Here is a 23,305-nt window from a genome sequence, read left to right as displayed (position 1 = left end):
AAACTGACTTGAAGGGCACATGGCAATGACTTTATATTACATTTACTCATTCCACATGTACCATGTACCCGTAACAAGCCAGATGCTGGGGTAAAATAAGATAAGCGAATAGACACAGTTCCTGTCCTCAGGCAGCTTGGTTTAGCAAGGAATGAAGCTTGAGTATTATTAAGGAGCACCTCTATATGTAATAAGGCATGTACATATGGTATTTTTCTGTTGATAAACCATTTTTCTGTTTGATGAAATTAAGCACATCAATTTAAGGGATTGATCTTAATTAATCTTCTGCAAAGATTCCCAACTCTTCCAGATGCTTGGTCACTGTTAAGTTGAAGGATCACAGAACTAGAATACCTACATCAAGACAGCAAAGACAGCTATCATCTACCTTGAGGTACAATTTTATAAGCAAAGAGCTAAAGGACTCACTTAATCTCACAATACAACAAACGATGCCAGGATAAAAGAGTCAGATGTTTCCGGTATCTTCTCTCTTGTTTTTTCTCATGACTCTTCTGAAGTGATTTTTTTTTCTACTTATTTCTGAAAAATGGGTATTCCCAACTAGCAGCTGAGAATCTAAATGCCGTATGATCCTGATGACGTACAGTTAGATTACCCAAGTGAGTTGCCACTTTAGGATCCCCATGTCCCCTCCTTCTTTTCATATGCTAGGATTCTATGAGTGGATCAAGAGGAAGGCCTCACACCTTTGGGAAAAGGAAAAGCTATCTCTCTCATTACTTCCATTAACCTGGTATGCCTAGATCTCTTGTCTGGCTAAATCAGCTCAAGATTTGCCTCCATGAGGAAGATACCCTCAAACTAGGACAACTCACTTTCCAAGGAGTAACATGATTCCTCCTGTACTACATGGACTTTGAGTTCTATACCCAAGATCACTCAACATTTTCATGACACTATTTCAGCATGTTAGCCATGCAGTTTGTGATGTGACCAGCTCAGACTGATACCTTCTGTGGCACTGAAGGTCTTATTTTTTTTTTTTTTTTAAACCTGAAATGGAGGAAAGAACAGGTTTGTTTTTTTTTTAATTTTTTTTTTCAACGTTTTTTTTTTTTGGGACAGAGAGAGACAGAGCATGAACGGGGGAGGGGCAGAGAGAGAGGGAGACACAGAATCGGAAACAGGCTCCAGGCTCCGAGCCATCAGCCCAGAGCCCGACGCGGGGCTCGAACTCACGGACCGCGAGATCGTGACCTGGCTGAAGTTGGACGCTTAACCGACTGCGCCACCCAGGCGCCCCGGCACTGAAGGTTTTAAAAGAAGAATCACTATTTGGCAAAGAACAATTACTCCAGCTTCAAAAACTCTCTTACATATCAGTCGATCGAATCCTGCAGATGCTAAGGTGGATCCGTTGGGATGAAACTTGCAGCAGTACACTTCCCCTTCATGTCCTGAGAGAAGCATGATTGGAGCTTGAAGGGAGGAACACCTGGGAGGTCCCTAAACAAAAGACAGAAGTATAGGGTAGTCACTGCATACAGGCAAAGGAGGCTGCAAAAGACACGGGGAACAATAATCGAGTGGATTTCTTCTGATTTAGAGAACAGCAACTTTTCTCACGTGAACTTCTGCCTCCAACGCGACGCGGTCCTGCTGAAGTGTCCAGTGTCTATCTGTTATTCTAACTACTCCCTCATTCTGCTCCCGTCCCCTAGCCAACTTTTAATTGCTCAAACATGTTAAACTCATTTCTGCCTCAGGATCTTTTATCCTTGTTGTTGTCCCTGATCGGATCTTCTTCCCTTAGATCTTCCTGTGTTTAGCTACTTTCAAATGTTTCCACTTCGGAAAGTGTTTCTTTGATCACTCAAACTCAAGCAGCACCACACCTCCCCTCTGCATTCGATTAGTCCTACTGTATTTCCCCATAGCACTTATCACTACCTGCAATTACCTTCCTTATTTTACCTTATTTTTAACGTATCTCGTCCTTTTTCCCCACTACAAAAGGTTTGTGAGTGCAGGGACCCTGCTTGCGTCATCCAACACTGTTTTCCCAGTCTCTAGCTCATTTAATGAATGAATGAGTGAACTGACCTTCCCAACAACTCCGCAGGGTACAGATTACTGGGGAAAGTAGTTTTGATTATGGTCTCGACACTAAGCCTAGGCTTGGACAAGTCACTAAAACCTCATACTCTTGTCAGAGAGAAAAACTAGCACACTATCAGTAATCCCCAAACCTCTTCAGTCATTTCCAGTTTATGCATGTATTAAAAAATATATATACTATGTGCCAGACACTCTCTAGGCACTGGGAAAACGGTACTGAACAAAATAAAAACAAACAATGGAGTTTGTGTTCCAGAGGGAACGAGGAAGAGGAGGGAGGAAGAGAGAAAACAAATAAAACAGATGGCAGGTGGTAGGTACTATGGAGGAAAAAAAGCAACGTGGGTTAATGCATATGGTGAATTGCAACTTAAAACAGGGTCGTCAGGAAAGCCCTCACTGATAAAGTGGTATCTGAACAAAGATTTGGAAGAGCTGAGTGTGTAAACCATGTGGGTATTTTGAAGAAGAGCACTCCAGTAGAGTGTAGCATATGAAAAGGCTTTGGGGCAAGAACATGGAAGCCAGTGTGACTGGAGCAGGGTGAGCAATGGAAAATTGGCACATCTGAGCGGTAAAGGGAAAGAGGGCAAAAGGCTGTAAGGGTTTGGGTTTAACTTTGGGGGAAGTGGAAAGCCACCGAAAGTCTGCAGCAGAGGGTAACGTGATCTAACGTTTAGCAGGATTCCTCTGGCTGCTGGACTGAGAACAGATTGACCAGACAAGAGCAGAAAACAAGAATACCAGTTAGAACCTCACTGCAATTGTCAGATGAGATGATCATGGCTTAGACCAGGAGCTAGTGATGGAGTTGGTAGAAGTGGTAGCAATTCGGGATATATTTTGAGGAGGGTGCCAGCACGATTTGTTCATGGACTGGCAGAGAGGTTGAGAGAGGAGACCCATGTATTTCTTGATCTGAGCCTAATAGTCCAGGAGGAGAGGTGTGATCATTACCTCTATCTCACAAGAAATGCAGTTAGGAGCATGGATTCTGGGCTTAAAATCTGTTTCTGTCACTTAGCAGATAAGAGTTTACAAAACAGGATACTAACAGTTCCTACCTCTTTAGCTATTACCAAGATTAACAGAGTTTTCATGTACAAAGTACTTAATACAAGGACTCGATGATCTAGCTATTGTTCGGTTGTTGTTAGTAACAGTACTAGCGCTGAGAGGTAAAGAGGAAAGCAACTTGCCCGAAGTCCCAAAGCGAGTCGGTGTCACTCATTTCCTTTCTCCCCTCATTCACTCATTCATTCATCCATCCATTCTACAAACTTTTCTGAATGTTGACTCTATGTCGGATCCCTGGGAGATTAAGTATGAGAAAGCCCTGGTCCTGGTTTTGAGTTCAAGGTCCTTAAACTCTAATTCTAACGCCACGCCACAGGGTGGTCGAGACGCTGAAAACAGGAGTCCGACGGGCTAACGAACGCAGCATCCGCGGGGGGGTCGGGGGGGGGTGTCGAGGGCTTTTACAGTGTTTTCTGCTTTAACTGCAGGTAGCGATTCTCGTTCCGCCCCCGCAGTGCGGGATCTCCCGGTGCAGGGCTCTCGGATGAAGGATGAGCCGAGGGCCGAAGGCCGCCTCCTACTTCACTTACCGCTTGCAGCAAAGCTCCCGGCGCCGTCTGCTGCTGCCCGGCTCCGGGGCCCGACCCCGCCGCTCCCAACAGCAACTCATGCCGCTGCCGTTTGACTGGTACCAGCGGCAACTCTGGGCCCTTGCGCTTCTGCTGTTCTATCATGGCGGCAACCGCTCTTCTCAGCGCCGCCACTGACCGCGCCGACAGGCTCAGGCACCGCGCGATTGGTTCCGACTTAGTTCTTCCCCCAGAACTTCCGGCTTGGAGAAACCAATCGGCTTCCAGTAATCTCCTCTGCACCGCCCCCTGAACGCTCTTCTTTTATTGGTCAGCTCTTCCTGGCGTCACGACAGTACGATGCCAGGATTGGTGGGTAGAGCTGGAGTCCCACCTAGGCGCGCTGTGTCTTGTGGGTGGAAGCGCTGTCTGGGTTTTGGCGTTTCGCGCAATGCTGCGGCGGGGAGACCCGGAGCTGACACCGAGTAAGTGGAAGGAAGGTCGGGGGTGGGTGGCTGCGGCATTTGGAGGCGGCGCCTCGGTTGTGTGGCCTGAGCCTGGCCCTTGTCAGCTGAAGGTTTGCAGGAGGCAGAGGCGGGCCCAGAGTTCGCCGCGCCGGTAGGTAGCAGCGTGGGTTCCGCTTCTAGGCTGGGGCCGAGCGTTGGGGTCTTTGCGGCCGCCTGGGGCTCTCGACGGCTGGCTTGTTTGTCCAGCGCCTGCAGTGTAGAACCCTGTGACGGACGCTCCCAGGGAGGAAAGGCCTGTCTCCCAGCTCCACCAGGTTCCTCTGTGGCTGAGGAGGCCGGCTTGTTTCTACCACTGATGGTGCAGCCTTGTACTAGGGCCTGCTTTGTGCCTCAGAGAAACAGAGATGAGGGAAATGTCCGGCGCCTGCTTCTCCTGAGTACGGTCTTGTTGAGAGTTTTGGATTCATACGTGGGAACCAGGTCTCCTCCTTAATCGTCCAACTGATACTTATTGTGCAGAGCCTCGGGATACATTGTGAACCAGACATGGTCCCTGACCTCAGGGGCTTGAGTCTGGTGGTGCAAACATGTAAAAACAATGATCTCACTAAGAACTGTAAAATAGTACTGCCTAAGAGAGGGGCCTGATGTTATGCGTGCCTAAAATAAGCAGAAAGGCATCTGTGAACAAAAGGTGCCTGAACTGGTAACCTAAAGGGAGAATTCTAATTACTTAGGTCAAGAGAGGAAGGCAGAATATTCCATCTAGAACAGCATTTGCAGGGGCCCTGTGGCAAATGACTAAAAGGCAAAAAGAGGCCACAGTGGCCAGTACAGAGGAGATGAAGGAGAGTCTCGTACAGGATGTAGCCGGAGGGGGGGGGGGTAGAGGTGCAGAAATCTTACTGTGAGAATGATGGGAAGCCACTGGATGTTTTTTATGGGGGAGGGGGAGGTGGTCTGGTGGGAGAGTGGCTTGATCCCTCAGGCTCAGTAGCATGAACAGGTAGGAGGAGAGATAGGTACAGATAGACTACTTGGGTGAGAGCTATTAGCAATGAAGACTGAGGTATTTGTACAACTACAGGAACTGGACAGTTTCTAGAGATATACAGGAGGTAAAATTAGTAGGATTCAATGATGGATTGGATTTAGGGAGTGAAAGGAGAGAAATCAAACTGTAGGTCCTAGGTTTCTGGCTTATGCAACAGGGTAGTTCTTTTTTTGGAAGAAGAAGAGGGAGGTGGTATGATATCCAGGAGGCAGTTTGAAATACGGCTTTGGAACTCAGAAGCGAGTTTTCGGGAAACATTTACTTGGGAATAATTACATATAGGTGACAATATGAGCCATAAGTGTGGGTAAGAGAACCTTGAGTGGTCCCAACTTGTAATGGCCAAGAATGAAAGCATGAGTCCACAAGAGAAACACAAGAGCTATAGAGGAGGACCAGAGGAATGTTGCCTCAGCAGCAGGAAATGGTCTGTGTAGTGGTGCCTGACTGGTCCAGTCGGTAGAGTGTGCCAACTGTTGATCTTGAGGTTGTGAGTTTGAGCCCCATACTCGGTGTAGAGATTGCATAAAAATAAAATCTTTAAAAAAAAAAAAAAAGATTCTGTGTTAGAAAAAGTTTCTGTGTTAGAAAATCCTGGGATTTGGGGCGCCTGGGTGGCTCAGTTGGTTAAGCGGCCGACTTCGGCTCAGGTCATGATCTTGCGGTCCGTGAGTTCGAGCCCCGCGTCAGGCTCTGTGCTGACAGCTCAGAGCCTGGAGCCTGTTTCAGATTCTGTGTCTGCCTCTCCCTGACCCTCCCCCGTTCATGCTCTGTCTCTCTCTGTCTCAAAAATAAATAAAAAACATTAAAAATTTTTTTTAGAAAATCCTGGAATTTAAATAACATGAGAATTGAAACATGTCTGTTGGCTTTATCATCATGGAGCTTATGGTGTCCTTCGTGAGAGTTGGTGTGATGAGACCAGAAGCCAGATATGAGGCAGAGATTCAGGAAAGGAAATGGAGGCAGTGAATCTACAGAGTATTTTTCATGCATAAGATTGTAAAGGAGAGGAGAGGATGTGGAAGCTGAAGGACATGAGGGGTCACCAAGGATTCAACTGAGAGGGTGAAGGAGAAAGTGAGAGAGAGAGAAATTGGGTCATTGATCGTGTTGTGAAAACGTGGGAATGGATGGGATCCAAAGTACAGTTAGAGCAACCTTAGGAAGATGGACAGTTTCTCCAGTGAATAGAAAGGAAGAAGGAAATGAAGGCAGTAGGTACAGTCTGTTTGTATATTTGGTACTGATAAAATGAATTCCTTTCTCATGGCTTTTATTTTCTCTGTAAAGTAGGTGATGTGATCATATGCTTAGAGTGAGAGGAGATCAGAGATTTGAGAAGATTGCAGAAGGTGTGAAAGACGTTGTAGATCGGGGGAGAATTGTGTGACCAGAGAAATGTAGAATTGTCTTGCAGATTTGAGGTTGGAGATCATAATTTTTTTCTAGCAACATCAGGCTATTCTGTGCCGGCATGCAGAAAACATACCAAGGTATGGTGGTAAGGACTGTGGGTTTGACTTGCTCAGCGCACGTTTCTACCTCTACCTCTTACAAGGCAGCGCACATTGCCTTCTCTTACTGAAAATTCTGAGATGCCAAAAACGATTTCGTAGACTCCTTTGCACCTAAGGTGAGAATTGAATTTGGAACTGAGTTAGATGTGGAGACAAAGAGAGTGAGAGCCATCCAATTCTGCTGGCAAATTTCGTAGCAGAGCTGATGTCTCTTTAGTCACCAACTTTCTGGTTTAGTGACTTTCTGCAATGATAGCCATAACTTTCTTGATCATGGCGAAGACTTATTTTGCGGGTTAGGACTTGTTCCTGTAAGTTCTAACAGAGCCTGCTCCCATAGCCCTTCAAGTAATTTTGTAAGCCACATGATCCCTGGCGATAACTCCCTTTTGGCTTATCTTAGCTGGCATGGGTTCTGTTGTCTGCAACCATACTTCACTCATGCCAGACAGGTGAGCTGTAAAGACAAGGAGTTAAAGGGCGGTCAGGGTATTATTAAAATGATGGGCTATGGAGTCCAAGCTGGAGAGGGCTAACAGTTGGAAGAAAGTAGAGGTCGATAGATTAGGGTTCTAATGAGGTCAAAGAACAGTGTTCTCTGCTATAGGACTTCCATTTATCCTTAAAGTCCTCTTCAGTTGTCACCTCGTAAACTTCCCTGTGTCCTCCAAACCCTTGGTCTCTTTCTTGTTTTCTCAGCACTTTGAACCTAGCCACTATTTTAGCACTGGTCACATTGCATTGCAAATGGTTACCATTATCCCTACCAGACTAGGAAGTCTGTGAGGACAGGGACTGTGTTGAAAGGGGTAGTAACAGTGGCCTGGGCATATGACCCTTGGAATGGCCTAGTATTTGTCTCTTTCTAGCCATGCATTTTGGGCAACTTACTTCATTTCTGTACACAGGAATACCTACTTTGTAGAGTTGTTTTAAGGCCTGAAGGGAGGTTTACAAAGTGCTTACCACAGAGCCTGGCATAAACATCGGTAAATGTGCTGAACTGATAAGTTAACAGTTTGAAGTAGGATTAAACGAAGTACTTCAGTATTTCAGTAGACAGTTCTAAATTTCAGTGTGCTAGACGCTGCAGATTTGTGGGGGGGGGGGGGAAGGATATGATACTGTGTAAGACAAGGGCATGCACAGAAGAATTCCACAATCTAGAAAGGGAAGAAAAAATGTCCATATGATTTGAATCCCATCTTCATCATTCATAGCTTTGTAATCTTGAGTAAGTTACTTAGCTTCTCTCGTGTCTTAGCTTTTTCATCTATAATGTGGCAATGATAATTGCCTATCTTGTCGAGTGGTCCGAAAGATAATCAAATTACTTAAAACAAGTAAAGCTCTTAGGTTAACGTACAGCAAATAAATACTCGAACACTAGCTGTTGTTATCAGACGACTTGGAGAGGACCTCCAAGATTATTGACTAAGAACAGTGTGGGGTAGAGCGTAAGTACTGGTCATGGGGTCTCGTGCCAATGGCTAGCTGTAAGCAGCCTCTGTCAAGTCACTTGACCTCTGTTAGCCCTATTTTCAGTTAAGTAAAAGTAATGAGGTGAATGATTCCTTTTCATCTTTCACATTTTATGAGTCCGTTTTTTGTGTTTTTCTTTGCACTTTACTATTCTCTTTCCTGCTTTTGGACATTTTCTCAATCAATCCATGACTGAAGTTCAAAAAGGAAGAAGCATCTGTCTCAGATAGTCATTCTATCAAGTTGATGGGAAGGAGGAAGTTTGGCTACCATTGTGGCATTTGAAAATCTCCCCCCTTCTAATCTAGCCAACATGTTTGGTGGAAGTTATTTCCTCTACATTCTTTAGACCAGAATGCTTTCTCCCTTCTTTCTTTCCCTGTTTGTTTGGCGTATAGTGAGGCCATTCACTCATTCAAAAACAAACAAACAAACAAACAAAAAACCCACAAAATTTTGAGTACCGACTGCATACCAGATATGAGGAACAGAAGACCAAATAAGAAATGATCCTTGGTTACATGTTTAGATGAATTAATCTAGACCCAGCTCATCATAGCCTCATCCATGAATAATGCCCTTCTGACGATGACTCCTCCTTGGAATCTCTAATGTTGGGACTTAGTTCATGTTAGAAATTCTCACAAGATTTAGATGTGCACTGTGAATTCTTTTGAGGCAATGGAGAATAGTGGTTGAGAATGCAGGCTCTGGAGTCATTCTGTCTTTGCTCATATCCCAGTATTTTTACTTATCAACTGATTCTCCTCTCAATTCGTATGCACAGGTTAAAGATAAATTAAAATCCCTTTAACTCTTAGGGTTCTATCTAGTTATTATTGTTCTGTTACGACCACAACAAATCTAAATTCAAACAAACTTAACTACAACAACAAAAATCTTGGCCAGATCAGTAAGGTGACACATGAAATGAAGTTCCAAAGATGCCTTAAAATATCTTCCAATTTGGGGCGCCTGGGTGGCTCAGTCGGTTGAACATCTGACTCTTGGTTTCGGTTCAGGTCATGATCTCACAGTTCATGGGTTTGAGCCTTGCATCGGGGAGTGGGGGTGGGGTGGGGTGGGTGGGTTCTGAGCTGACACTGTGTGGCTTGCTTGGGATTTTCTCTCTCCCTCACTCTCTGGCCCTCCCCTGCTCATGTTGCTTTTTCTCAAAAAAAAAAAAAAAACAGTATCTTACCAATTTAATATTATTCTATGAGCTTCACGTTGCTTGAGAGAAGGGAGAGCAGGATGTTTTTCTTTTTTAATTGCATGCACATTTAAAAAAAAAAAAACAAGTTTGAAATAGTCACAAAACTGGAGGTACAGTACAAATAACATTTTTTTAATGAATCATTTGAGAGCTAAATTGCTGACCTGATGTCCCATCATCCCTGAATACTTTAGTTTTCCTACAAACAAGGACATTCTCCTGTATGACCACAATGTAACTAATATAATCAGAAAGTTAACATTGCATTACTTCTTCTAGTCTTTTTTTTTTTTAATGTTTATTTATTTTTGAGACAGGGAGAGAGAGCACGAGTGGGGGAGGGGCAGAGAGAGAGGGAGACACAGAATCTGAAACAGGCTCCAGGCTCTGAGCTGTCAGCACAGAGCCCGATGCGGGGCTCGAACCCACAAACCGTGAGTTCATGACCTGAGCCAAAGTCGGACGCTTAACCGACTGAGCCACCCAGGCGCCCCTACTTCTTCTAGTCTTTAGGCCCTGTCATCATTCTGGACAGCCCATTATGTGGACGCCATCATTACCCTGCTCCTTTTCACACTGGGTTGATCTTTGCAAATTTCCTCCTCACCCAATATAGGTTCTGACCTCACTCTGGGCCATCGTTCCCCTGCCACACCTCCCGTCCCCACACTCTCCTTGCTCTGTCCCTTGCTTTGGGAAGTGGGTGGCTAGTAACTGGGTCCCTGTTGCCTCCCTACACATTACAATGTTTAAAAAAACGTTCACTTAAAATGAAGCACTTAAAGAAGATACTCTGTTTCTAGAATTATTGCAAAGCAACTCTAAATGGTATACCTCGATCCTTGTCAATTTACTTGCTCTTTTAAGTCTACAAATGTGGTCCTATTTGACTGGACTGACTATATCTCAGTGTTTCATAAACTTTCTTAAAACAGCAGGACTCTTTTTTTCAAATGACATCTTACTTAGAAGCTTAATAGGTAAATCGGATCCAAGCAGAATACACTCCTGTACCCTTCACTCCTCCTTGCTCCCATGGTCCAACCCAAGGCGGGGAGGGCAAGTGGGAATTGCCAATACACAGTCTCTTACTAATTACTGAAGAGAGACTACTGGCTCCCAACTGCTCTGGACAGGACCTCCAGAAGTTGGTTTCTTTGGGGATGTGTTCCCCCTTCCTTTGAGGACTCTCCACTGGTTGGTTGGCCTCCAGCCCTACTTCTTTGGCTTTCTTGAACCCTGTGGTCCCTAGATATTTCAGAGTTGACTGTTTACAAATAAACTCAGGTTGAGGAGTTTCTGAACAACCACCATAAAACTCTAGGTTTTTATAGGACATAATTTGAAAGAAAACATCAAGGTCCATTTTTAAAAATGGCAACCTGCTACTTTCCTGAAATTGTAAACCTGTCGTGTTTCCAGATTTCCCTCATTAATGCATGCCACTCTCCTTGAAGAATCACATAGGGTTTCTCCTGTTCTGTGGCAGGAGCCAACAGGAGAGCTTTAAGTTATGTATTCCTACACTGACCACAGCAGAAATCTGTAAGAATCAACTTTAGATTTTTTTTGTTTGTTTTTTTTTTGTTTGTTTTTTGTTTTTTTTTTTTTTGCTCTTTCCATGACCTTTGTGTAGAGAGGAACAGGTTATAGACTAAGATGTTTGAGCTCAATTTAGGTGTCCTAGCTGCTGATGCCTCTATGGACTCTATACCTCACTAGTGCTCCAGGAGCTGGAAGAATTAAAGTCTCTTGATGGAGCCACTGGCCTCAGGTCAGTAACCTCTGTTTTAGGATGTGAGATAAGAGGTGCTAGTCAGAGAGAGGGGAAGACTGGAGATGAGCCTGCAGAGCTAGGAAGTGACAGAGGCAGGAGCCAACCAGGCTGTGATACTTGGATTTAACCTGTTTACCAGCCATTTCTCAAGAACTGACAAATCTGCCCTCATTCCACGTGCTATTAGTAGAGTAACAGAAAACCACGTGTGGCTGACCTAAGCAGAAAAGGGCGAGTTTATTATAAGGGTACAAAGTTGTCTTATGGAACTCAAGGACAAGGATGTAGGAACCTGGGGATGATACAAGAACCAGGGTTTGGAAAGCTGGTGGGATTTCTTTCAGTTCTGTTTTAAGTGAGGGAGTGCAGTTAATAGACGATGCTATAGATCAGGTAGAGTTTCCAAAACCAGGACCCAGAGCCATCATGTGAAAGTGAGGGGTTGTGCTGGGAATTGAGGAGAAAAGAAAGTATTTGGTTATGAAAATCTAGGGAAAATAGAGGTTCAAGTCTTACTGTTGGCAAATGTAAATGGGAAAAACCGAACTGAGGGCAGTACCATTAGATTTATCTTTGTGTAGCACTGATTTTATTCGGCAGAGTAAAGTGGCATGGTTAAAAGCCACTGGACTGCTATTTTCCTCTCTGATAAAACCAGGAGACTGAGGTCCCTTCCAACTCCAAAGCTGTAAGACTTTCTTTCTTTTTTTTTTTTAATTTTTTTATTATTATTATTTTTAACATGTATACATTTTTGAGAGACAGAAGACAGAGCACGAGACGGGGAGGGGCAGAGAGACAGGGAGACACAATCCAAAGCAGGCTCCAGGCTCCGAGCTGTCGGCACAGAGCCCGATGCGGGGCTTGAACCCACAAACTGTGAGATCATGACCTGAGCCAAAGTCAGATGCCTAACCAACTGAGCCACCCAGACACACCCAAAGCTGTGAGACTTTCTACTCAGGCAGCATCAGCATCGTCTGGGAGCTTGTGGAAATGCACAGTCTCGGGCACCACCTCGGACTTACTGAATTGCAGTCTGCATTTTAACATGATTCACAAATAAGTAAAATTGGTGCATACAAGTGTATATGTGTGTGTATAAATTACTAAAATATATTTTTAAATGATTGTTAATTAATGGTTAATAATTTCATGATTCCATTAAAAAACCTATATATATAAAGAAATTTTGAAGAATATAAACAGAATTGAATGATGAGTGATTTTTTTCTTTATTATGACTACGTATTATCATCTGAACTTTTAAAATGAGCATGTGTGTTTTTAGTTTTATAAGGAAAACAATAAGCTATTGTCTCTTTTGAAAGTCACTTCAGATTAACACCTAGCGTGGTGTTTAAAAGCAGGCGGGGGTAGGGGGGCACTGGCAGGTTTACTCGGTAGAGAATCCTACACTTGATCCTCGGGGTTGTGAGTTTGAGCCCCGTGTTTGGTGTAGACATCACGTAAATAAATATAACTACCAGAACAAAACAAAACGAAACAGATGGGGACTCTGGTGTCAGCCAGAATTTGACTTCAGTATTTCCTAGCTTTTTGACATAGGCCTAGTAATTTGACCTCTGGAAGCCTGGTTGTTTTTGTCATTTATATAAGAATTCAACCTACATCTTGAGAGTTTTGAGGATTAAATGAGATACTGGATGTCCAGTGCTTAGCACAGTACCTGGATATAGTAAGTTCTTGATAACCGTTAGCTCTTATTGCTACGATCATTCCCTTTTTCAAGATTCAGTCTCTCACACGCACATCTCAAAAGCCTTCCCTTGACAAAAGAATAGTAATAATAGCAATTAGAAGACAAAAAAAACAGACTAATGCCTTTGGGTAGGTATCAAATTGGAAAAAAAAAAAAAGAGAGAGCAAAGTTTCCACAACTTACCGTGATCACAGTGGGCAAGAGAGAGGTAGATGAAAGCACATGGTGTTAAATCTAATGCTGTTACTCTGTAGAGATGAGCTGTGGGTTATGTGCACGTTTCTTCTTTAATGCAGATGTCTTTCATAGTGTTGTCTTATTTCTTTGTGATAGGACACTTGAATTAGCTTTACCAGAGGAGAAATGGAGGAGCCATAGAACATCAAGGATGAATTCAGGAAGACCCGAGACCATGGAGAACTTGCCTGCTCTCTACACTATTTTCCAAGGAGAGGTATACACTTTTGGCTTGAACACCTACTCTTTATGTTAAGCATGGACTGAAGGTGAAAAGCTGCTGGGTCTGGAGCTCCTGTCCACTTGAGAATATGTTAAGCATTGCAGTTCCAACAGGAAGGACTAGAGGAGTGTCTGGCTACCACTTGTACCTCCTCTAAGCTCCAGACTCCCTACTGCATACTTGACATCTTCATTTGGATACCTCACAGCGTGTCTAATTTATGTTTTAAACTGAATTTTGTCTCTTCTTTCTCCCTTTATTATCTCTTTCTCTCTTTCTAGAAATGTTTTTTTTTTTGTTTTAAGTAATCTCAACACCAGACGTGGGGCTCGGACTCAAGACCCTGAGGTCAAGGGTCAGATGCTTCACTGACTGAGCCATCCAGGGGCCCCTTAATTTTTTCCCTTTTCTAGCCAAATCTGTTCTTCTGGTCTTTCTCATCTCAGCAGATGCAGCCACTACCCTTCCAGGTACCCATGCTAAATGTCTGGGTCTTGCCCTTCATTTCTCCTCTTGATTTGATTTTGATTTTTCCTCTCCCTCCAGTCCGCCAGCAACTTGTGTCATTACTACCTCCCAAATGTATCTCTTATCTGTATACTTATTTACCCCTATGGCACCCCGTTAGTTCAAGCCCGCCATCTCTTGACCTGGCCTTACTGGGGCCCCAACGTCTATTGTAGTTCCTCTCCAATCTGTTCTTTCCGTTGCAGCCAGAATAACATCTAGAACAGATTGAACATGCTGCTTTCTCGCACTTCTAGGCTTCTCATTGTACTTGAATTCATCCAAACAATTTCATGATCCCTACATGACTTGGCCTCTGCTTACGTGGACAGTGTGGTTTTGTTTCATTCTACTTACACATCAGCCACACTGGCCTCCTTACAACTCTGAGTATTCTAAGCTTGCTTCCTTCTCAGGACTTTTGCATATGCTGTCTGTAACTACCCCACTCTCCCACCAACTTCTTTTCATGTTTTTGGTCTCAACCCTAGCACCGTCTCCTCAGAGATCTTTGCCCCACCATAAATAAATAGGCTCACCCTGTATTTGCGTGCTTGTGTAGTGTCTGTCTTCCTCACAAGATACTCAGCTCCATGAGGACAGAGCCCTGGGTGTTTTGTTCGTGGTCGTGTGTCTCAGTCCCAAGTAGGTGGGTAGAAAATAATAGGTGCTCATCACATCTTTGGTGACTGAATGAACCATCGGCCTTTGAGGAAGAAGGCGTTGTATTTGGAGAGCAGACAAAACCTGGATTCCTGTCCTGGCGCTTTTACTTGAGACTGCCACTTACTCTCTTTGGGGCCTCAGTTTTCTCATTTGTTAAATGGAGATAATAACTCCTTCCAGAGGCTTGCCCTGATGGTTCAATAAGCTGTCATCTGTAAAAACAATGCCTGAGGTACAGTAGGAATTCATTAATGTTGCCTTCCTCTTCTCAAAGCAAAAGTAGAGCCAAAAAATTTTTACTGCCTTATGAGTGCCCATGGTATTTTTACAGTATCATTCCTGTGGTATTCATACTTGCTTTATGGTTCACAGAAGTTTCATCTTCTAATAATGTAAAGCCTTTGAGGACAGACTTTGTGTCTGTCAGTCGGTTGTAGATAATCGTGGCTTTTGACTCCTGTTAAGTCAGTCCCAACTTGTAATATGAAGTCAAGATACAAAGGCTAATAACATTCTAGCGTATAGGAAACTTCTGCTCTTCAGAGCCTTTATATTTTTCTTTAAGGCCCGAGGTATCTCCAAAGATCAGTGAGGTAGGTACAAGGGCTCAGGAAAAGGAAGTGGTAACACTAGAGATGAAATTGATTTTTCTGGCGACGAAGCCTTCATTTGTCAGATGTTGCACAAAAGACAGAAGAGTGCTGTTCCCTTTCACACACTGACTCAGATTTTTAAAGTGGCTGCCGACTGACAGCTTCTTAAATGAGGTGGGACTTGAATTAGTGTAGGGTTTATATATTTTACTATTAAGGATGGATGGGCTAGGAGAATATTTGGAGAGAACTTAGTAGTTCTAGCTTAGTATTTCAGGAGCACATTTTGAAAAATGATGGTTTAGAAGTGAACAGAATTAGGGAGAGAGAAGTTACTTGATAAATCAGAAAGAAGAAACTATTTTTCAGAATATTCATCTACAAACATTTTTATTTATTCTTATTTTTTTATTAGAGAGAGCACACGTGAGTGGGGGCTGGGGCGGGGGGGGGGCAGAGAGAGAGAGAATATCTCAAGCAGGCTCCATGCTCAGCATAGAGCCCGTTGCAGGGCTCGATCCCATGACCCTGGGATTATAACCTGAGCTGAAACAGAGTTGCATGCTCAACCGACTGAGCTACCCAGGCGCCCCTTCATCCACAAACATTTAATGAGTGCCTGATATTTAAAAAAAGACCTGGTTACATTAAATTCTATTTATTTATGTATTTATATCTATTTTTGAGAGAGAGCAAGAGAGCACACCTGCGTGCTCAGGCAGGGGAGGGGCAGAGGTGGGGGGACAGAGGATCTGCACTGACAGCAGCGAGCCCGATGTAGGACATGAACTCACGAGACACAAGATCATGACCTGAGCTGAAGTCTGACGCTCAACCAACTGAGCCACCCAGGCGCCCCAAGACCCTGTTACATTGAAATTCAAAAACTTCTAAGCTTAACATATGTCAGCACTTTGACACACTCTGTCTTTGATTCTCTCCAAAAAATTGTTAACTCTGTTTTATGGATAAGGAAACTTCTCTCAAAAGTTAATTGCCAATGGTTAATAAATGGCAAAAACTGGGATTTTATTTTATTTTAAGTTTTTATTTATTTATTTATTTAATTTAAATGTTTATTCTTGGAGGAGGGAGGAGCAGAGAGAAGGGAGACACAGAATCCGGAGCAGGCTCCAGGATCCAAGCTGTCAGCACAGAGCCCGACGTGGGGCTTAAACCCACAAACCGTGAGATCATGACCTGAGCTGAAATCAGACACTTAACCGACTGAGCCACCCAGGCGCCCCTAAAGTTGTTTTTTTTTTTTTTAATGTTTATTTATTTTTGAGAGAGAGAGAGCATGAGCAGGGGAGGGGCAGAGAAAGAGAAAAAAACAGAATCCACAGCAGGCTCTAAGCTGTCCGCACAGAGCCCGATGTGGGGCTCGAACCCAGGAACCTGAGCCAAAGTCAGACACTTAACCAACTGAGCCACCCAGGTGCCCCTAAAACTGGGATTTTAAATCAAGTCCTCTCTCCGCGTCTGCTTCCTGCTAACTGCACCTGGGGTTGTCCACCTGTGCATAAATGCATGGAGGAGCCAAAAGAACCCTAAAAGAACTCTTTCAACTGAATTGAGGTGGAGGAGGAAGGTAGACGGTAAATCTGGTTGTTCCACAGTCCTTTGTTTCTTTCTCAGTTATGGCCCCTCTCGCAGTGTCTTGTAGGATTGTTACTCGTGTACGTATTTGTCTCCTCCACTAGATTGTGAGTTACTGGAGAGCAAGGGCTAGGGTTGTCTCATATATCTTGGTAACTACTTCAAATTCACTTAAAAATAGGCTGCGAATTTCTTTTAAAGTTTTAATCTCACAGTACCTGATGTGGTATCTCGCCTGTAGGTGCTCAGTAAATGTGTGAATACAATGGAACCCAAGCCTCTCAGGACCAATCATCCTTGAAGAAAACTGGTGGTGCAGCCTGTAACCTAGCACTTCTTCTCTGAGCAGGCTCAGCAGGGCTGGGAAGCTTAGCAACCAAACAGCTGAGAAGCCAATATTCGTCCTTCTCCCACCCTCGGAGAGGCATCTTAGTGCCCACGTCAGTGCAGCCTGGTAGCAGGTACAAGCGTAGCAGTGGGAGTTGGGATTTGGCTCAGCCGAGCCATAGCCAAAGAAATTCGGAGGGGAAACTGGTGTTGGTGAGGCGGAAATAGCATGGGACAAAGTAAAAAGGAAACTTCTGTTCTTGCTACTTTCTACCTTTGTGATTTCGGACAGGCAACTTAGGTCTCTGAGCCTCAAGCTTCTCATTCACATTATGGGGCTAACCAGTTCCAAGGCCAGTGCAACCTCTAATCTGAAGATGGCAGATTCATTTTACCTGAGTCCTGAGTTCAGTTGAGATAATTACTGAATTTTTCCCCCTGAGCTATTTGACTAATTATTCTTGGGACACCAGGCAGACTGTGTGATCATCTACAGCAGGTGCCATTCTGTTCATTGCAAGTCTGACTGCACCCTAGGAGACACAGTGATGGAAACACCTGGCCCTGGAAATCGGCAAGAATGCCTTTGCCTGACTGAACACTTGACTGCATCCGTTCTGGAACACATTAACTTTTCCTTTTGGGAGAAGCCAAATTAAGGTCTGTTAATGATCTTTTCTCAAAAGATCGTAACGTGACACTGGAGTTTCAGGATTGAAAAGTGAGATGGTCTTAATTTACAGCAGCAAAGCGAGTTGGGCTCCAACTTCCAGATGCTTCTTTTAAGTTTGTGAGATAACTATGCCCTTTAATAATGTGGTTATGCAGTATGAAGCACCTCAGCCATCTTTTTAGAACTGTGGAGCAAAAGCCTTTAGTTGGTCCAGAAAGAAGAGATTTGCTTTTATTGTAATTAAAAACTTACAGTCTTGTCTTTATCCATGTGGCTCCATTTTACGGAAAACAACTTGCTCTGTGGGCTTGGGTAAGCACTTTGTGTCTCTGGTCTTCACTTTCTTTATTCGAAACATGATAGGATTGTACCAGCTAATGTCTAAGGTCCCTTCTTCAGTTCCACTTTACCTTGATTTCAAGTACTAGCATCTGCCTGGTTGTACTGCTTCTTTGGGACTGTCTGGTCCCTACCCCAGTGTAGCACATTCATCAGTACAGAAGAGGATTTTAGAACTTCTGGTTCTTAACCCATTAATGCTGTATCTTGGAGAGTTAGTTTCAACTGTCCATTTATAAAATGAGGTGAATGGGGATGCCTCGGTGGTTCATTCAGTTGAATGTCCAACTCTTGATTTCAGGTCATGATCCCAGGGTCATGGGATTGAGCCCCCTGTAGGGCTCCACACTGAGCATCGAGCTTGCTTGAGATATTCTCTCTCTCTCTCTCTCTCTCTCTCTCTCCCTCTCCCTCTCCCTCTCCCTCTCCCTCTCCCTCTCCCTCTCTCTCTCTCTCTCTCTCTCTCCCTCCCTCCCTCCCTCTCTCCCTTCCCCCCCTCCTTCCCCCCTCTGCCCCACTTCCCTGCTATCTTTCTCTCTCTCCCAAATAAGATAAGATAAGATAAGATAAGATAAGATAAGATAAGATAAGATAGGATAGAATAAAATAAAATAAGATAGGATAGGATAGGATAGGATAGGATAGGATAGGATAGGATAGGATAGGATAGGATAGAATAAAATAAATGAGGCTAATGGAAGTCTTTTTCCATCCTAACATTGAAGTGAGTAATGGTATTTGGTGGAGTTAGGGGCACTGACTGAACTAGACATCAAGGGATTTAGGTTCTGTGCCTTGTGTTTTGTTTCCACTAGTCACTAACCTTTTTGTGCATCGGTGTCTTGAACTATAAATTATTAAAAAGCTACAATTTATTGAATGTACATTAGGTGTCAAATACAGCTTCGAGGCACTTTATGTACTCATTTATTATCTGTAGCAGGAAAGTGAATACATGTGGGAACTTAGGCCCCGAAAGGCAAGTCATGTTCAAGATCCCACAAGTCAGGAATGGCAGGGCTGGGATTGGAAGCCAATCGTTTGCTCCAAAGCCCATTCTCTTCCTACACCTGTGTTATTCTACCTCATCTGCAGCATGGAAACCTACCGTGTGCGCTTCTGAAGATCATTCCCAGGAACAGATGAAATGTCAAATGTCACATTGCTTCTGTGTTAGAACTGTGTAATTAAAAGGAACCCGTGAGTAGCCCTAATGTAGTTAAGACTCACTGGGTTCAAATCCCAGCTGTGCTACCTCCTAGCTTTGAACACTGGGCGAGTCACTTAGTCTGTCCATGCATAAGTTTTGTCATCTATCAAGTGAGAATGGTAAGAGCACCAATATCATAGGGTATCACGAGGATTATGTGAAGCACCTTGAACAGCTTTTTACATGTAGTGAGCATTCAGTGTAGATTAGCAAAGAGCAGGGCTGCAGGGTTTGTCCTGTTCATGCCCCTTCTCTTAGTTACTGTGAGGCTGAAATAGAGAGTACCCAAGATGAAACAACTAATTGAAGTCACTGAAAAAATGAAGTTTATAAGATTGTATTGAATACCTGATAAATAATAATGAATTAGGTGATAAATGTGGAGTGTAGTGACAACTTTAATCCCGGTCCACGGGTTGGAGGGTGGGCTAGAGGATGGATGAGAGGTAGAGATAGAGTTTAGGATAGTGATTTATCCACAAAAGACTTGAAGACAACTCTTTTTCCCTGTGATTACATCTTTTTAGGTGCTGCCAGATGTGTGTATATTGGCTTTTTCTGTAGTTGTCTTGATAAAACCCAAGGCTGGTTTGGAGTGAAATCGAGCAGGCTATATATAGTCTGGTTTGACTCGAAGTTTAGGAAAAAAGGATGTCCTCCATAATCCGTCCCAAATTATTTAAGTGTTAGGATTGGAGGCCTCAGTCCCAGCTAATGGAAAGTGTGACTAGATTTTTTGCTGTTTGTTCCTTTTCTTGAAATACCTCCTTTGGGGATTTCAGTAGGTGTGGGACTTGGGCATCCCTAGATACTGTCATGCCATCTGACAACACTTCCATCTCACCGGTGTTCTTAACGTGTTCGCACATACCTGCCAGTCTGAATTTCATAAAGAACAGAAAGAATATTCGACAGAACATAAGTTTAGGCAGCTTTGCAGCAGTCAGTAGCAAGTAGAAATTCAGGGAGACTAGGTTAAATGCCACAGAAGAGAGATTCTCATTTGTGTGACATTGATTCTTTTTTTGTTTTTTTGTGTTTTTTTTTTTTGTCTCTATAGGTTGCTATGGTGACAGACTATGGAGCCTTTATCAAAATCCCAGGCTGTCGGAAGCAAGGTGGGAGTTTATAACTTGAAATTCAGACCTCCCATTCCACTCTCTTCTGTCACCCCCACCACATCCTGATTACAGACACTCATTTTTCAAACAGTAGTTTTCTTTTTGTCTTTAGTGTAGAGATAGGAATATAGACAAGTGATGACAGTCCATGTTTTCGTAGGTCTTCACTCAGAAGTGCTCTCTGACTTGGTGGAGGGTGGGTATAGCTACTTGGGTTCACTTCCAGAACCAGCTCTTGCCTAAATTTCTCCTGTGACCCTAGGCAAGTCACTTGACCTCTTTGGTCTTACAATTTGGGGTAGGACAAGCTACTTATACTCTGAGGCTAACATTGTGAGTTTTCTAATATATGGCACATGGAATGAGAATAGTGCCATAACCAATACAAATTTGATATATCTATCTATGTATCTATCTATATATATATATATAGAGAGAGAGAGAGAGAGAGAGAGAGAGGGAGAAAGTATATATATAGGTACATATATATAGTATATATAGCATATATGTTACATAGATACATATGTAGGTACAGAGGTATAGATATATATATATATAGAGAGAGAGAGAGAGAGATATGTATATATATCATGCTCTACGTTTTTAAAGTGATAGGTCTTTGTTGAACATTTTTTGAGACTCCCCTTCACATCTATAATCTTACTCGTTTCTTAAAATAATTGTGTTAAGTAGGAAGGACAAGTTCCACAAACTGGTGGTCTGCTTAGAGTGATTTAGCTAGGTAATGGCACAGCCGGGTCTAGAACCCGTACCTCCTGCTTCCTAGCCTAGTTGGCTTTCTGCCATATCACAGTGCTAGTACATCCAAAAACTCAACTTGCTGGTTCCTCATGCTATAATAAATTAAGGATTTATCGAAGATTTTAATGTAAAAAATATAACTATAAGGATATTATTAGAAGAAAATATAGAATGATATTTGACCGGGCACCTGGGTGGCTCAGTTGGTTGAGCGTCTGACTTTGCAGTTCGTGGGTTCGGGCCCCACATCCGGCTCTCTGCTATTAGCACGGACCCCGCTTCCCCCACTCTTGTGTGCACCCTCTTTCTCAAAAATAAATAAACATTTATAAAGAAAAGAAAAGCAGAAGTTAAAAACAAAGAATGATATTTGACTACATAAAAGTAAAAAACTTTCTCTCAAAAATCATAAGCAAAGTTAAGTTGGGAAAAAGGATTTGTAGCACACATGGCAAAAGACTAATAAAAAAAGGAGTAGGACAAGGGGCCAAGAATATGGAAAGAATTCACAGGAGAAAGAATAGCAACTAATCAATAAATGTCTTAAAAGATGCTCATTCTCAGGATTGATTTAAAACTAACTTAGGGGCCTCCTGGGTGGCTCAGTTGAGTTGGTTAAGCGTCCAACTCTTGGTTTCAGCTCAGGTCATGATCTCACAGTTCATGAGATCCAGCCCTGCATCAGGCTCTGTGCTGACAGCCTGGAGCCTGCCTGGGATTCTCTCTCTTCCTCCCTCTCTGCACCTCCCCTGCTCACAAGCACTCTCTCTCTCTCTCGCTCAAAAATAAATAAACATTAAAAACAACAACAACAAAAAAAACTAACTTAAACTGTGGCATATACACGCAATGGAATACCACTTGGCAGTAAAAAGGAACAAGAATGAAGTATCCGTGATGCCACCTGAATCAGTCTCTAGGAAATTATGTTGAGGGGGAAAAGCTAATCCCAAAAGGTTGCATACCTTACGATTCCTTTTGCGAAACATTCTTTTTTCTTTCCTACGGTGTTATTGAGATGTAATTCACATACCATACATTTCACCCAAATGTACAGTTCAGTGGTTGTTTGAATATTTACAGTTTTGCAGCTACGATCTAATTTGAGAACATTTTCGTCATGCCAGAAAGAAACTCTATACCTGTTAGCAGTCACTCCGGATTACGGTCCCACCTGCCCCAGCCTTAGGCAACCACTAGTCTACCTTCTTTCTTTATATGTTTGCCTAGTCTGGACATTTCTTGTAAGTGGAGTCAGACAACACGTGGTCTTTTCTGATTGGCTCCTTTCACTTCACATTTTTTCAAGATTCCTCCATTCTGAAGCATCAGTACCTTAGTTGTTTTTATTGCCGTTCCAAAATGTGGGATGTAATTAATAACCAGTTCTTCAGCTATCTGATTGGTTGATTCTCTGATGCCAACTGGGTATCCTACAGTTCAGTTCAGTTCTGACACTGACTACCCAGAGGTAGCGGCAAACTCAACAGTATTTAAGGGCTTGATCCCATAAGACTCCCCTCACTTCAGATGCCAGTTACAATTATTGAGTCCCCGGGTTACCCACACTTCTGTCAGACTTGGCTACATATTTGGATGTTCCCACACCACCTCCCCAGTTTCAGTAATTTGCCAGAACAACCCAGAGAACACCAGAAATGTTATACTTACTGTTACAGTTTATAATAAAGGATACAAATGAATAGCCAAATGAGGAAGTACATAGGGTGAGATCCAGAAGGGTCCCAAGTGCAAGAGCCCCTGTTTCGGTGGAGTTGAGGTGTATCACCCTCGGCATGTGGATGTATTTGCCAACCCAGAAGCTCTCTAGACCTTATTGTTGAGGGTTTTTTGTAGAGGCTCCAATACATAAGCATAATTGATTAAATTATTGGCTTAACTCCATCTCCAGCCCCTCTCTCCTTCCTAGAAGGTAGAGGGTAGGGCTGAAAGTTCCAGCCCTCTCATCACAGGATTGGTTCTGGTGGTTATCAGTCCCCATCTTGAAGCTTTCTAGGGGCCCACTAATAGTCTCCGTATAGCATAAACTTGGGTAATGCTGAAAGGGGCCTATGAATATAACAAGATGCTCCTATCACTCAGGAAATTCCAAGAGTTTATGAGTTCTGTGCCGGGAA

At 43.3% G+C, this 23,305-nt stretch overlaps 2 protein-coding genes across 5 annotated transcripts in view; one reads left to right on the top strand and one right to left on the bottom strand.

Moving 5' to 3' along the window:
• Positions 1-3,852, bottom strand: part of SNRNP40 (small nuclear ribonucleoprotein U5 subunit 40) — a 34,497-nt gene extending 30,645 nt beyond the window's left edge. The window contains exons 1-2 of the mRNA XM_047084685.1: positions 3,693-3,852; positions 1,344-1,473 (exon numbers count right to left, since the gene is read on the bottom strand). Coding sequence (XP_046940641.1) covers positions 1,344-1,473; positions 3,693-3,836 — 274 coding nt within the window. The 5' untranslated portion in view covers positions 3,837-3,852. The remainder of the gene's footprint in view (positions 1-1,343; positions 1,474-3,692) is intronic.
• A 233-nt stretch (positions 3,853-4,085) lies between these two features.
• The window catches only part of ZCCHC17 (zinc finger CCHC-type containing 17), a 61,021-nt gene continuing 41,801 nt past the window's right edge, over positions 4,086-23,305 (top strand). For 2 of the 4 annotated variants that reach the window (XR_006962841.1, XM_047084517.1), the window contains exons 1-3: positions 4,086-4,156; positions 13,244-13,364; positions 20,345-20,402. Coding sequence is in view for 2 of the 4 variants with exons in the window: in XM_047084517.1 (XP_046940473.1) it covers positions 13,299-13,364; positions 20,345-20,402 (124 nt within the window). In the remaining 2 variants the exon portion in view is untranslated. Of the gene's footprint in view, positions 4,157-4,211; positions 4,290-13,243; positions 13,365-20,344; positions 20,403-23,305 lie in introns of those variants that run through there. The other 2 variants (XM_047084518.1, XM_047084519.1) reach the window with 2 other exon arrangements.

This window comes from Lynx rufus, unplaced genomic scaffold, assembly GCF_022079265.1.
Source record: "Lynx rufus isolate CCGP_SWC_20201006 ecotype Redwood Valley unplaced genomic scaffold, mLynRuf1.p SCAF_2, whole genome shotgun sequence".
Taxonomy (NCBI): domain Eukaryota; kingdom Metazoa; phylum Chordata; class Mammalia; order Carnivora; family Felidae; genus Lynx; species Lynx rufus.
This window is presented reverse-complemented; position numbering and strand designations above follow the sequence as displayed.